The sequence below is a fragment of the Scleropages formosus genome, chromosome 1 (genome assembly GCF_900964775.1).
Source record: "Scleropages formosus chromosome 1, fSclFor1.1, whole genome shotgun sequence".
In the NCBI taxonomy this organism is placed as follows: Eukaryota; Metazoa; Chordata; class Actinopteri; order Osteoglossiformes; family Osteoglossidae; genus Scleropages; species Scleropages formosus.
The window spans coordinates 19,198,504-19,214,468 of record NC_041806.1 but is presented as its reverse complement, the minus strand read 5'-3'; the positions used below and the strand labels follow the sequence as shown (position 1 = coordinate 19,214,468).

The window sequence follows — 15,965 nt, the reverse complement described above, 5'->3', positions numbered from 1 at the left end:
AACAGCCTTAGTCAATGCAGCCAAATTGTGACCTTAAGTACATGTTCACAGGACAGTGATGTTATAAATAGCTTAGAAATTACACAGAAACATCTGGACAGGAAAGTAAAACTGGACTTCTTAGACTGTAATCAACTATCAATATATGGTGACAAACATATATGTAATGAATCTGTCAATATTTGGTACTAGCCCATTCGATCCCATAAGAAAATTTATTTTTTTAAAACATGGATACAAGACAAAAGTAAAATCTTTTCTTCACGAGCAAAATCATGCTCATGAGACAGTGGCACGGTCGCACAGCAAGTAGTGCTGCTGTCTCACAGTGCCTGGGTGGTGAGAGAAGGCATGTGGGAGTTTGCATGTTCTTTCTGTGTGGCTTTCCTCTGGGTGCTCCGGTTTCCTCCCACAGTCCAAAGACATGCTGGTCAGGTTCCCCCATAGTGTGTGAGTGACAGAGAGAGTGTGTTCCACTGATGTAGATGAGTGACACATTGTAGGTAGTGTATCTAGCAGTGTAAGTCACCTTGATGAATAAGGTGTGTGGGCTGATGACACTACATAGTATCCATTGGCAATTGCTTTGGAGAAAAGCACCTGCTAAAAAATGTAAATGTAAGAAAGATAAAGCATGTACAAATGTTCAGAGAATGAAAATTGCCCTTGTAACAAAGCAGCAGGAGTCACCTGCCATAAGGTACAGAATACTGTATATAACACAGAGCAAAGGATGTTTCCTTTAGTTTTCTGGTGAGCAGGGTTCACTTTTCCCGTGACTATGCTTTATTATTTCCTGCACACTTTACTGTTTTCCCAGATATCTGGGAAAGTTAAGTGAATAGTCATTATGCCCCCTTATTGCTCTGAACCTATCTCTTCTTAACACTTAGACAAGTTAGATTTTGATAATGGCTGTCATAAGGGGTGGTGGATATGTCATATTTTGTTGCAGATTAATTGTTTGTAAGTTTTGGCCATCTAAGAAAGAATTGTGTGCTGTCTATTACTTAGAAAGTTAAGAACTTTCACCTTCATCGCAATTCAGATCAGTTGAGAAATTTTTTAGGAAAGCCAAAAAATAGTTTGGGTTACCTGCTCTGATCATCCACCTAAACACTGTAACCCTTTGCCACTGCATTGTATTACATATCCATATACTGTATATGTCTGGATTTTCTCTATATGCATTTTATCTCTCTTTGTTGTGGTGACTCAGTTCTGCTTTTATTAAAAAAATCTAAAAGATGCAGGTGACACTGAAACTGATTCCAAACCCACTTTGTGACTTTGTTTTCTTTTCCTTTTTCTCTCACTTACTGTTCATTTTCCATATAACTATACACCCACAGGCTAACAGCTGCCACTCAGAGAAAGCTTGTGTCTCCTTGTGTCTTTCTTTTTATTTTGATCCAGAGCACGCCCCCACAGCAACCGGGCAATTATCAAGTCTGTAGGGCAGAGAGTCACAATACACCTCCGACACCAGGAGGGGAAAGATGTGGGTGGTAGTTGTGTTACAAAAGCGACTAATCGGAGAGATTCATTTGCCAAGGATATTCTAAGGTATCCACTTTCTTCTGAGATGTTTAGAGATGTTGCTAATACTTTGTGTGCCAAGGAGAGAGGTAGGCATGAACCTGCCCCTTATTCATCTCTGATGAGCCAAACCTATCCTTTTACCTAAGCCAGACCAAATCATAAAGCATCTGTGGCCCCTTCCAGGTCACTTGGAGTTTATTTTTTTACCATTTTTAAGCTTTTCCATGAGCCAACAGAGCCAGTTTACGATGTTTTTGGAATTAATTATCTCCAAAACTGTTTCTGATTCTAAACGTAATCATAATCCTAGCAGCGTCACGTCCTGCAGCATTCGGTGTAAAATGTTTACTGGCACATTTACCTTGCTTTGAACAAAAGTCCTTACTAAAGGAATGAAGCTATTTTTCATCTGTTTGTTACCTTCAAATAAGGGAGGAAATGAATGCCATAGTCAAGGATAAAATTTACCTTCCAGTTTTAGGGAAAAAAAATTGCGTTTCTCTTTGGACCTCCATGCAACATTAAATATACAGTGAATTTTGTAAAAAAAGATAATACAACATATAAATAGGAAAAAGGCTACACAGGACATATAATTTAGTCTGTGAACTAGAACAATTAAACATGAGACACAGCAGACTAGACAAGAGACATGAAACTCTAGCGACAGGAGGACTAATAAATGAAAAAAACTGTTTGTGGGTTGCTGAATTTGAACAACATAGCACAGCTGAAGGAGCGTGCTGTTCGCCCAACTCCTTCCCTCTGCCGTAGTCTCCTTTCATTAACATTGTTAAGCGAAACGTTCAAGGAAAAGAAGACATCAGCTGGGCACAAAGCCCTGTTTGGCTCGTATCAAAAGAAGCATCTAAGTGAAATAAGAAAGCTATTTGGCTGGAGCACAGTTACATTCTCCGATCCATCTTCGGCAGGTAAGAGAGAACATCTCTGGTGTCACACGTCTTATTGTTTTATTAGTCCAGCCTGTGAGGGGAATCTAGTGTCTGTCAAACCGTCAGAGAGATGTCAACGAGCAGCATAAAACAAACCTAACTCCATCTCCGCAGACAGGAGTCTGGGAAATTGAGCCCAGGGGAAGTCAAGTGAGCTTGTACTTTTATTATGTTCTTACCTTATTGCTGTGAAAGCTGAGGCACCTAATTTAGTGAATGCAGTGGACAATTTGACTGCGCCCAGAGGCTGCTGCTGTAAACAACAAGGCTTTTTGATCCTGCAGCTACCAGTCAAAAGCAGCAGCAATCAGCAGAACTCATAAAAAAAGAAAAAACTCTGCCTGGTCTCTTACATGAGAACAAAGCCAATGGCAAAATGAGATGCCGAATATTTATGAAAATAGTTTCATGGACATATTGTAATAAAAGTAGTTGCGCTTCAAGGAAATTCAATAAAGGTCAAGGTCAGTGCTGTACTGGTTAGTGAAGGAAAGAATAGTTCTAATGTGTGATTACCTATATACATTTAAATTACATGTATTCATTTAGCAGATGCATTTGTTCAAAGCGATGTACATCTCAGCAAAAGTAGAATATATGCATTACGTTGAGAGAAGGAGACATAGCTGCAGACATGAAAGTCTCAAGCAAACCTAGTTTGTTCCTTACCACTTGCTACACCGAGGTTCATCGTTCAAGTAGGTGCATAAGACACAGACAAATCCAATATCCACACCAATTTTTTGTTTAATATTTTTTTTTTTTAAATTATATATACACAAATGAGCAGTACAATACCAGAGTAATGTTTGAATAAAGGTTGTATCTGGGGATGCGTGAATGGTTACGCCATAGATGATCTGAAGAGATCTTGGGCAAAGTGGATCTGGAAGAGGTGGGTTTTCAGACCCTTCTTGAATGTAGACAGAGTTTCCACAGTTCTGAGTGATAGGGAAAGGTCATTCCACCACAACGGACCAAGAACCGAGAACCTCCAAGCTTTGCCTTTCGTGCGCGGGACCACCAAGCGAGCAGAAGTAGATGAGCAAAGGGGCCTGGCTGGGGTGTACTGGTTGATCAAGTCCTGTAAATAGCCAGGAGCAGTTCTATTGATGCATTTGTACACAGTAACCAGGGTTTTGAATTTGATACGGGCAGCTATAGGAAGCCAGTGCAGAGAGATGAGTTGAGGAGATACATGGGAGCGCTTGGCAAATCAAACACAACTCGTGCAGCAGCATTCTATAGAAGCTGCAGAGGTTTGATGGCATTAGCCGGAAGGCCACACAGAAGAGAGTTGCAATAGTCCAGACGGGACGTCACCATGACCTGGACAGGTAGTTGGGCGGAGTCAGTAGTGAGGTAGGGACGGATCCTATGAATATTATGCAGGATGTATCTGCAGGACCAGGTTGTGGCTTCAATATGTTGAGAGAATGACAGACTCGCATCAGTTGTAACTCCCAGACTCTTAGCAAAGGAGCTAGGCGAAATGAATGAATTGTCCAGTTTGATCAAGAGGTCGTGACAGGAGGGCAGGCAGCTGGGAGGTAAAGAATCTCTGTTTTGGAGAGGTTGAGTTGGAGGTGGAGATCATACATCCAGGAAGAGATGTCCTACAGGCAGGCAGCAATGCGTACGGAGATGTCTGACGCACCAGGTGGAAAGGAGAGGAAAAGCTGGGTATCATCAGCATAGCAGTGGTATTTGAATCCATGGGAGGCTATGACCGGACCGAAGAGGAGGTGTAGATGGAGAAAAAAGAGGACCCAATACCAAGCCCTGCGGAACACCGGTTGAGAGAGGCAGAGGAGAAGAACGAGAGCTCCGCCAGACCACTTGATAGGATCTGTCAGAGAGGTAGGACTCAAACCATCTGAGTGCCGCAGCTTTGATCCCAAGCTGGTTAAGAATGGAGAGTAGAATTCGGTGATTTACAGTACATTATATGATGGCTTATTACATAAAACATAAAAATTACATAAGTTCATCTCTATATTATCCTGGGAAAGGATCTCTTAAACAAAATACTGGAAAAAAAATTGTTTCAGCAGGTCAGCATCAACTGTACAAATTGCTCTTGAATTTAACGATCTAGGTAGATAAACAGACAGGCAGACAGACAAATAGAGATATAAATACATAGTAGTCACACACCACATTTTCAGAACCGCTTGTCCCATACGGGGTCACGGAGCCTACCCGGTAACACAGGGCGTAAGGCCGGAGGGGGAGGGGACACACCCAGGACGGGACGCCAGTCCGTCGCAAGGCACCCAAAAGCGGGACTCGACCCAGACCCACCGGAGAGCAGGACTGTGGTCCAACCCACTGCATCACCGCACCCCCTATATAGTAGTCACTTTTATGTAAATATACTACCCATTCATGAATGGTGTTTTTTTTTCCATAATCTCATAACATTGGTTGGAGGCTTTTAATACATTTACTTTACAGGTGTTTGAACTTCGTCCCTAAGGTTCCACCCCTACCCATGTTTACCGATGGCAAAACTTTCTCGCCATCACATCCTTCAACTCCACCGATGTCATTTCCAAACCCACTTTCGCACGCTTATATTCTTCAACCAGGAAGGATGCATTGATACTCTTAATACCCTTCACAACCACCTCTCTTAGTGCCATGAACTGTTCCTTATCACTTAACATGGAACAATACCATCTACCCAGGCTTTTAACAGGTTTCCCACATAGAAGGAATTTCTGCCTCATTGATACAAAACCTCTTTTTTACCACCTTTCCACCAATAATCGACAGACTGCTCGACTTACTTGGTTTAATTGTCAACTAAGCCCATTTCAAATTATCATTCAACGTAAACAACAAAACAAGGACAAGGAGCTGCAGCCGTAACTGTCGTCATGTCGCCCATAAATGCTCTAATGAGAAAGAATGTGTCCCCTCCCGCATCCCCTTGCCGCCAACAACCCATTTGGAAGCCTTATAATAACTTCCATTGCCATCATGAATGCCAGTGGTGAAGTTGTACGTGCAGGAACAATTTGAATTTGGAACGAATGCCAATAAGTCATATAGCTTTCTGTACTGAAACAAAACTGAAAATCCCCAAAGGAGACTTTCACCAGCCTCGTAATGTTCTCATGGACCTTAAAAAACCTGAATTCCTACCATAGCAGACTGCTGAACTAACCCAAAGGCATTTACCAAGTCCAAAAATACCACACGGATATCTTTCTCCTTCTTGGCAGTCTGTATCTGATGCCAAATCATACTAGTGTGTTCCGAACACCCAGAGTATCTCGGAAGCCATGCCTCTGCACAAGTTTATCAATCAACCCATTCGCCTTCAGATATGCCAAACTTCCTCCTTGCCACAGCACCAGATAAAATTTCCCCTTCGACGTTAAGAAGGTGGATAGGTCTAAGCTGGTCTATCCCGACAGCATCCTTCTGCTACCGCTCTTTGTCATGAATTCAGAATGACCTCCTTCTTCCGCACAACAGCATCAACCTCCACAAAAACTGCAGCACATTCAGTGCACCTTTGTACATCCAGTGGGAACTCTGTTTGTGCCAGGTGCTGAGGGGTCTTTGCTCGCCACACAATATCCTGCACCTCTCTCCACCTCAGTGGGCTCACATCCATCTGTCATTCTATCTCCCTAATGTGAGGATATCTATGGGCAATTCAAGCTCGCTATCATGCTCCACCCAAGTACATCATATGCAGATAACCATGCAGCTCCATGTTCAATGCCCAGATTTATCCTTACCAAAAAATTTAAATGGATCTCATCACTCTGGCCTACTCCTTTTTCCTCTCTTCCCACAAAGAGCCTCCACCTTCCTTAAAACAGTCAGACTAGTTTTTAAACCCGCCTGTAATACATTAATGCTCTCCTATTCCACCCTCCTCACCTTGCACCTTCCACCACCTTCTAAGTTTCTTTCTTTCTACAACAAGCCTCTTTGTCTCTGCCTGCTGCCTTAACTTTTATACACTTAGCTACTCCTTACTCCTCACCTGTATTACTCCAAATTTTTCTGCTCCATAGCTATAAATAATCTCCCATAACCTGTTCAATTTACTCTCTGCTGTCCCCTTCATCTTGCTCAGAATGCCTGTTAAATCATTATTTGCGCTACCCCACACCCCAGGTTCTCTACCTCCTGGCCACCTAACTTTTTACTGCTGTCCACAAGACTTTTCCTTCTCCCATTTACTACCCTCCATCTGCACAGCTTCACTAGGTGGCTTCCACTAACCTGCAATTTGGTGCCCAGTCTTGCCTCCTCAGTGCCAAGGATATTGATATCCTGCAAACTTTGGTGTGAATCCTCCCACTGGACTTCAGCCAATTAACTCTGAGGTACTAACAAGTAGTGATTAATGCAGGGACCCCTGACCTCCCACATCCAGGCACCTTTTCCCTCCTTTGTGTATCTTCAGATAAGAGGCTGAGGGTGGGTGTACACAGGTGCTGTAATCTTTAAACATTTTGATTCTTTCATTCCTTCATTCCTTATTGCCATCATTGTTGAGGAATCATTCTTGCTGGACTTTCAGTATGTGCAGCAGGTATAGAATTCCCACTAGGGCAGTGAGGCTTGAGGGCTAATTGCTAAATTCAATAGCTGGATACATACCTTAGTAGACAGAAATGCATGACAGGTTTGTATTATAACTCCTCATGTTACATACATTCGAGTTACACATTTTTGAAGATATAACCATTTCCCACAACCCTGCACTGGACAAGTTTTAACAGATAATGGATGGAGAGTAGCATCACAGAATACACACACACACTGTCTGAAACCGCTTGTCCCAAGTGGGGTCGCAGCAAACCGGGGCCTAACCTGGCAACACAGGACACAAGGCTGGAGGTGGAGGGGACACACCCAAGATGGGACGCCAGTCCATCGCAAGGCACCCCAAACAGGACTCGAATACCAGACCCACCATATAAGCAAGGCCCGGTCGAACTCGCTGCACCACCACGCCCCCTGCTGTCACAGGATATTTTTATTTATCATAGCTTTGTTTGAGTTTTTTTAAAACAGAACCTACGCTATTAATAAGTGGAGACAGGTCTGCATTATTCAGCTTTTATTCGTTGTTTCATTGAAACTTTGTGATTAAAATGACTTCAGAGTATGAAGAAATTCAGTTATGAACAAAATTCTGGTCCGAGTTGTGTTAATAAATAAATGATCACTTTAAATTTTTACACTGATAGAAAAATAATTACATGTGTTATAAGGAATAATTTATTCATGCTGGGGGCTGTAAAAAAACACAATGCATACACTGCGGCTTGCAAGAACATAAATCAATACCTATGCCTTTATTTACCAAAATCTCTATTCACAACCCCAGTTTAAGTGGGTGTACCTTTTTAATTGCTTGCAAAGATGATTTACAGTTGGACAGCTCTGGGTTAGCCAGGGTCCTGGTGAAACAGAGGGACAGATGGTGCATTCCTGCAACCCACCACTGTGGGTCGGCTGCCTCACTGCTCCTGTCATACAACTGATGGCGCGTGGGGACTGGTGACCGCTGGGTGGGCACATGCCAGCGGCCTGGAGGCCTGGGGCAGGGGCAAGTGACACCTATCCCATCAGGAAATGAAGGAGGCTAAGCATAATGAGCGCAGTTCAGGACCTATCTTGGGGTGCCCATTTTACATTTGATTCTGGGATACTTTCCAGTGACACCTTAGAAAGTTAAATATATAAGCAAAAAGAAATGAGTTCTGCACTTCTACTGTGGGGAATTGATGGTGGAATAACAGTTTTGCAAGGTTTCATGTCAGTGCCCTCATTGTTGACCACTGTTTGTAAAAATACAATGAAAACTCACGTATCTGCCCAGCAGGTGCTCTGGGAAAGGGGCGTCCATAACAGTGAAAAGGGTAAAGAGCACACTTTCAGTCTGCTAAGGTGCTGACAAAAAAAATGAGATACTTGGGTTAAGATTTAAATGAATTAAGTAAATGTAAGATGCAGCCTGAGCATTAAGGTCACAGATTTTATTCTGGAACAGTGCAACTCTTGAACTCTTCTGGGCTTGCAAAGTCTTAATAAAATGCAGCACAATAAAACTTATGAAGATATTACTAAAGGAGAATTAAAGTGGTATCAGTACTGTAAATTCATATTTTTAGTTTTGGTATACTATGTCTTGTCTTATGCTTTTTTTCGAGTCCAGTCGTCATTGTTCAGCCATTCCCGCACTCCATCTTGAGAGCTGGTTTCTTACTGGTTTTCTGTACTTCCTTGCCTGGTTTAGTGTTTGCAAGCTGCTCTTCATGGAATGATCCATTATCTCCATGCACCCATTGAGGAAAGTTGACTATGGCGGGACAATACTTTATTGCCTGGGGGCTGGCCAGTGTGAGGCAAGCGATAGATGTCCAAAGAGATAAGTCTCTTCCACCATTGGAAGTAACCCTGGCTCGGTGCTCTACGCCAACTGAGCAGTGTGGCTTAGAACCAGTGGCTGTTGGTTCAGTGCTGTGAAAGGAGGCTGGATTGACCTCTCCAGAGTGTACACCAGGGCAGGGTTGGTATGGAGGACCACCTATTGCCCATGTAGCAGAACCTCTCACTCTACACTGATGATGGATCCAAAGGAGCGACTAAAGTCGATATAGTTTCGCACCAGCAGCACCGCAGGAGTTGCCGGAACAAAACTTCAAGCTACATCGGACCACCATAGGGACCCTGACTCCTAAGTGAACTGCCTTCCAAAGCTAACAAGCACGCCCTGCCCATGTTTGCAATCAGAGTTGTTCCTCTCCTACTCTGGCTGTCAACCAAGGATAGCGAGCCCAGCCTACCCAAAGGGAAAACACTGTTGTCAACTCAGCTCTAGATGCTATTGAGTGCCTATGCACCATGGATGAGCTGGACACAGTATCCACTGTGACTAAACTGAGTAAGGACATCGACAGTCCCTTTTCTGGCAAAGCCCGGCAATGACGGGATCCTCTAAACTCACAAGAGTTCACTGCTTCAACCATTACACGAGGTCCTTTATTTGTGCTGCAAGGAAGGTGCCATACCTCAAGACATGTGACTCCAAGATAGCCACCCTATGCAAAAACAAAGGCAAACAGGATTGATTGTAATAATTATAAGGGCATCTCCCTCCTCAGTATGGTCAGCAAATTCTTTGCGCATGTTGCACTGGGACAACTTCAAAAGCTTGCAGAATGGTGTACCCTGAGTCCCAGTATGCTTTTGTGCAGATCGATTCACAATGGATATGATCTTCTCCCTCCACCAACTCCAGAAGTTCATCAACAAAACAACCCCTTTCATCACTATTATCAATCTGACCAAGGTGTTTGATTGGGTCAGCAAGGATGGCCTTTTTGAAATTCTCTTGAAGATTCGTTCCCCTCAGACTACACAGCATCATCAAGTCTTTCCATGCAGACATGAAGGCAACAGTCCAGTTCGACTCCAGCCCATCAGACCCCTTTTGACATCTGCAGTAGTGTTAAACAAGGTTGTGTCCTAGCCTCAACTCTGATCTTCTCCCTGCTTCTGAAGCATTAGGGTCATTACCGGAAAGTATCTACTTGCACACCAGGTCTGAAAGACGGCTATTCAGCTCATGCGACTGAAAGCAAACACCAAGGTGTGCAAAGTTCTGATACCTGACATGTTTTTTGCCAATGATGCTGCAGTGACTATGCACTCAGAGCAACAACTACAGCATCTCATTCCTCCCAAGCACACAAAGACTTTGGACTAACCATCAGCCTGAGGAAAAGCATTGTCTTGGGCCAGGATGTGGAAGCGCCACCAGTCATCATCACCAACATCTATGAGCTAGAAGTGGTCCGTGAGTTCACATATTTTGGGTCCACACAATGCAACGCAAGTGACTAATAAGGTGCATCATTCATGGTCAACCCTTGACCGACAGAAGCCATGGCAGAGTTTTAAAAACTTTTCCTTTTTCTTATTTTTTTAAAGCAGCATGATGATCTCAAAGAATCATATGTGCAAAGCCATATAAACTAGTAAGTTCACAATCAAATGTGGGAGAGTCATGTTTAGATTTCAAACTTTAACACTGTTGATTTAAACTGTGTATGTTAAAAACAACAATATTATAATGCATTATTATTTTATAAGTAGAGGGGGCGCGGTGGCGCAGTGGGTTGGACCGGGTCCTGCTCTCCAGTGGGTCTGGGATTCGAGTCCCGCCTGGGGTGCCTTGCGACGGACTGGTGTCCCGTCCTGGGTGTGTCCCCTCCCCCTCTGGCCTTACGCCCTGTGTTGCCGGGTAGGCTCCGGTTCCCCGTGACCCCGTATGGGACAAGCGGTTCTGAAAATGTGTGTGTGTGTGTATTTTATAAGTCCCTGTTGAAAATACTTGGGCATTACATGTAGAATTTGGTATTTGCCATCTAAAAGCATATCCCAAGCATCCTTCATCATCTGAATAATATCTTAACAAAATTTTCACTCCATGGCTTTGGTGCAGTTGATGGATTTTTTTTATTTACTATGATTGAAAAGAAAAAAAGGTTTTCTCCACAATCCCCTATTCAATGCAGATTGTTGACTGGTTCAGCCCATAAAAATGTGCAACATTCCTCATCTTGATATTGATCACCAACACCCAGGAACACCAGGCATGGGCTGTAAACACTGCAGAAGTGAGTGGAATGAAGGCTGTCCTAAATTTCTTTTCTGTCTATATTGTTTGACCATTTCAGCCAACTAATAGCTGGATATGGAAATACAGATGGATTTTGCTCCACAACAGACAGAAGTACCAGAAAACTAAACAATGGATAAATGCAATTTAAAATAGATTTTTAAAAAAGTGGTCAAAGGCTAGGTTGGTACAGTGTCGTAAGTAGTGCTGTTGCCTTACAGCAAGTGGGTGGTGTGTGAGAATGTGGATTTGATCCCCACTCAATCTGTGTGTAGTTGGCATGTTCTTCCTGCATTTGTTTCCTTCAGGTGCCCTGCCCCCCCCCAAAAGTCCAAAGACATGGAGTTCAGGTGAACTGGTGACTGCAGTGTATGAATGGGTGAGTGACTGTGGGTGTTGATACCCTGAAATGGACTGGTGTCCAGGGTGTAGCCCCCTCAGCCTTGTGCTTAATGCTTCCAGGATAGGCTTAACACCATTGCAACCCTACTCAGGAGAAGTAGTTATTGAAACTGGATGTATGGATGGTGGATGGATGTATGGAAAATTGTTCTAATCTCAGATACTTGTAACTCAAATTTTCATAACTCAGTGAGCCAGTGTATCTTGCATTTTGAAATTAGATCTGTACTGGCAATGTTGAAACTCTCTGTTTCTCCCAATTTTGTGAGCTGCATATTTGTGTGCTCACACATACCTGGCTGTGACCCAATATCCCAGGCACTAGAAAAGTCCTTTGGCCTCGTAATACCATACCATACTGCATGAAAAGAAATTTCTTAACTTGCACTCACTCAGGCACACTTGCACACACATACACTTGGTGTTTGTGTAAACATAACCATTTTTTTAATTAAATTATTTAAAGAGGTTATTTTAGTAGTTGTAGATTGTGATTGTGTGTTTGGGTGAATGCTCAGTGTACTTTCCTTGCTTGCTTATAGTCAAGTGCTGGGCTCGCACTCACTCTTTGGTGAAGTTGTTATAATTATGTTATGATTAAATAATGCTGCTCTTGGTCTGATGGAACTAAAACAAGTGTTTCCAGGTGGCTGGTTCAGTTCCCATAACAGTTGTGTTATATGTTTAATCTTAATAGTTTTGAGGGGGTACAGTGGGTTTGGCATATGCCTGCTCTCTGGTGGGTCTTGGGTTCGAGTCGTGCTTGGGGTGCCTTGCGGCAGACTGGAAACCCATCCTGGGTGTCCCCTCCCCCTCCAGCCTTGCACCCTGTCTTACTGGGTTGGGCTCCGGCTCGCTGCAACCCCGCTCAGGACAATCAGTTTCAGTCTGTGTAGGTGAATCATTTTGGTGCGATATCAGTCATTTTATAGGTCAAAATGGGTCATTCTGAGACTGACATTGCAAGCAAAGTTTGAGCTCTGAGAAGCAAAATCTTAGGTTTTTTGAGTGAATGTTATGTTGTATGTTTTAATGAGTGGGATTTGGATGTGTTTGAAATTTAGATCTTTTGGTTTTGGACCCTTTCTCTTTCCTTTATAATCACTGTTAAACCCCAGTTACTAAAGGCAACATATCTCATCTAATACTGTATATCGAATTTCTCCTTCACTGTTTCTTGTCACTGTAGTAAATGAAGGAGTGATCCTTCATATTATAGCATGTAACTAAAATGCGCATGGACATGATTAAACCTCCGTATGCAAAACAACAACGACGACGACAAAAACAATAAGAATGCATCCTGCAGACCCTTCCCTCCTCCGCCAGTAAGGAGGATCTTGCGTTTTTGCGCATTTTAAAGAGGAAATGTCTCAGAACTGCATAATGGATTGTTGCGTCAAATCATTTACAATATAGGCCATTTTATTGCCCTTTTATAAGTGTTTGTAAATATTGAAAGTATATGTGTAAGTTGCTGTTTGCTCTCGTGCCTCAGATGAGACTGCGGCCCTCTGTTTGTGGCATCACGCTCTTTTTGCCGCAGCTCTTTCTGTCAAACCTCATAAACTCACTTTAACACATGAACAGTTCAACGATGTCCAGTTCGTTTGCATGAAACTGCGCTGCTGGAGTCACACGAATATCTTAAAAAAAAAAAAAAAAAAAAGGTTCCAACAGATATGTAAATATGCACTTATGACCTGCACAGTACAGCTGAGTGGCTCAGAGCAACTTCCTTAAAAAACGTAGGTTTTATTGAAATACTTGACAACAACACATGTTAGCTAAGAAACTAGACATGATGTGACAAGGGCACGCAACATTTACCTCCTGTAACAGATTATAACACATTACTTTTCTCACTCTCAATCTTGCGTGATATTTTGCTCCTATACACACCTCCTCAGACATTTTTCTTAAAACACCACGGCATCCCGGGGGAAAAAGCCACAGCCAAGGAATAGTAATTAGAAAAAGCTATGACATCTCAGCGGTACCAGTTATGAGTGGACAAAAACAAACGTCACGTGCCACGTCCCTTCATGTCCGCGGAAGAACACGTGTAGGGACGGAGAGCGTGTTACACGGGTTTTCCCCGTGGCCGCGCGCTCAGCCCGCGCTCAGCTCGCACTCAGCCGAGTCCGTCGTGCGTGCGCTCGCGCACACACTCCCGCTCCCTCTCAGTCAGGGTAGAGAATGAAGCCGGAGAAGGTGCTGTACTTGTTGTTGTTGCCGCCGTGCGCTTTTCCGCCGTCCAGCTTCACGTAGATCTCGTCCCCGGAGTCCAGGTGCAGCACCACGCTGTTGCTCGCGTAGTCGTAGTTCTGGTCGGCGTCCTGGGCGATGGCGCTCGCTCGGACCTGCGGCGACGCACACGCACCTCGTCACCAAGGGCTGTGAACTAAGAACATACTGGACAAGCGCGCGCGGGACGCATGTCACTTGTTAACGCTTTCAGGTGTGCGCGTCTGGCGCTGCTGGGCGCTTCGAGGCGCATTAAAACAACGCGGGGGCGGGGGATCGGATCAGGCGGGAATGAGCCTGGATGACCGTGGATGTTTCGGTGCCGCCAGTGCCTTAATCGCATTGGTGCGCGGCCTCCGCTGTGGGAAATGCGCTTAAGGGCTTCGAGCTTCTTAGCCTAGGGCCAGCGCGTGCGGGACTGTGAAAACCGCGCGGGAAGAGGCGCTCTGAGCTGCAGGTGGCGTATCGCTCAGAGGCACTGCCTTCGAACTCGGAGGTTGCACTTCTTGTGCCGCAGTACAGTACTCGTGAACAAGGCACTAACTTACGCTGATTTACTCACTGTGCCCGCCGTACAAACGACTGGTTTCACAGTCACTGCTAGCTCTGCAGTGTGAGCCTTTCTGAGGAAAAGTTAAATGCCAAAATGTAAATAGCCTCGAGACCAGGAGCTCACTGGTTTTACATGAGTTCTTTGCTCCACTTTTGCATTAAGTTAAAAGGTGCAACAGCACTTTTGACGTTTGGTCCACGCGCGGCCGCCGCAGTACAGCTCGAACGCGGTGTCGGTGCGCGCGCGGTTACCTGTCCGTTCTTGCACAGGTCGGCCCACATGCTCGTCCCGTCGCCGCCTCTCATCAGCACATGGTACGTGAAGAAATAGATCCCAGGCACCTGACAGGTGAACTTGCCGGTGGACGCGTCGTAATGGTTCCCCAGGTTCGTGACCACGTCGTCAAATTTGAGAACTTCGTACCCTTCGTGGGGGTTCTTGAGACCCACGTAGAACGCGATCTTCGTGGCGCCCGCTGTCGCAGCCCCGTCCCCCGTCTCGGTCCTGGCTGTGCCCGGCGTCAGGCCAGTGAAGCCGGGCTTCCCCGAGTCCCCCGGCGGCCCTTTTGGACCGGGGGGACCCGGCTCCCCCGGTGGACCTCGCGGTCCCGGTTTGCCCGGCCGCCCGGGCTCTCCGCGGCTGCCTTGAAGGAAGGGAGGCGGCGGGATGGCGCTGAGGTCCTGCATGACCTCCATGGCGGTGGCGCTCGGCTTGGGGCTGTAGGGGTCGCATATCATGCGACAGGTGCCCATCATTTCGTAATGAGCCGCGCTCGTGGAAGTCTGGACCAGCAGCGGGATGGCGATGATGACGGCGAGCACCATGACGACGCCGAGCGCGAGGGCGACGAGCCGCTTCCTCTGGGCGACGCGGGAGGAGAGCGCCACTAGGTGCGCTTTGCTCTGGGAGGTAATGGTTGGGGCTTCCGCGCGTTCGGCTGTCCCGGCAGAAGGAGAGGAAGCGCACCGGGTGCCTCCGACGTGTGTCTCTGTATGAGAAGATGTTTTCAGCGAGAGGTCGGCGCGCTTCGCGCGGGAGAGCGACTTGCAACGTTCACGTGTTCCCGTTTCCGTTGGCTGCGTTGTGCGCCGCGCGCTCTGCGCCGCGCGCTCTCAGCCGCTGCACATCGCCGGAGGGGCAAAACGCGCTCTGACGTAACGAGCTCCGAGGAAAGCCTGCTGTAATTTGGATTAAGTTTGCTGCAGTAATAATGCCATCTTTATGTATGAATTACAAATCCTCGCACATCACGCCGAGGAGAATATCGAATCGCGAAGCATTACAAATACAAACTCAAATCCCCTTTTTCACTTCTCAGTCCTGCTCTGATTCAGTCAGTGTGTGCGCCACCTTCTTCTTCTCTTCTTCTTCTCTTCACCCTTTTTCTTCAAATACAGGCTATTGCTGCTCATTGACGCGCACGCGTTTAACGCGAGCAAAGTGCTCATTGTCCTGTTCCCGCCTTGCGGAGCAGTGACCCTATTGATGGTACATTTCATTTCAGCATTTCCACCACGAACCCTGCATGAACTTATACTGTGAAAGCAGAAACACACCGGATACGCGATTGTTGTGCACAGGACGCACATCGGACCTCTAATTTATG

The 15,965-nt window shown here is 45.3% G+C and overlaps 1 protein-coding gene across 1 annotated transcript; it reads right to left on the bottom strand.

The window, feature by feature from the left end:
* Positions 1-13,499: 13,499 nt before the first annotated feature.
* On the bottom strand, positions 13,500-15,470 carry LOC114911318 (complement C1q-like protein 2). Its single transcript, XM_029255107.1, has 2 exons — positions 14,611-15,470; positions 13,500-13,922 (listed from the first exon to the last, which is right to left on the bottom strand). The coding sequence occupies exons 1-2, from the start codon at positions 15,181-15,183 to the stop codon at positions 13,743-13,745; spliced, it is 753 nt and encodes a 250-aa protein (XP_029110940.1). The 5' UTR covers positions 15,184-15,470; the 3' UTR covers positions 13,500-13,742.
* Positions 15,471-15,965: the final 495 nt, after the last annotated feature.

Excerpts from the sequence above, each read along its gene's own strand:
- LOC114911318 (XM_029255107.1), bottom strand. The coding sequence starts at position 15,183 with ATGGTGCTCGCCGTCATCATCGCCATCCCGCTGCTGGTCCAGACTTCC. Across the intron at positions 13,923-14,610 it reads ACCTGTGCAAGAACGGACAG|GTCCGAGCGAGCGCCATCGC; the intron begins GTAACCGCGCGC and ends GCGTCGCCGCAG.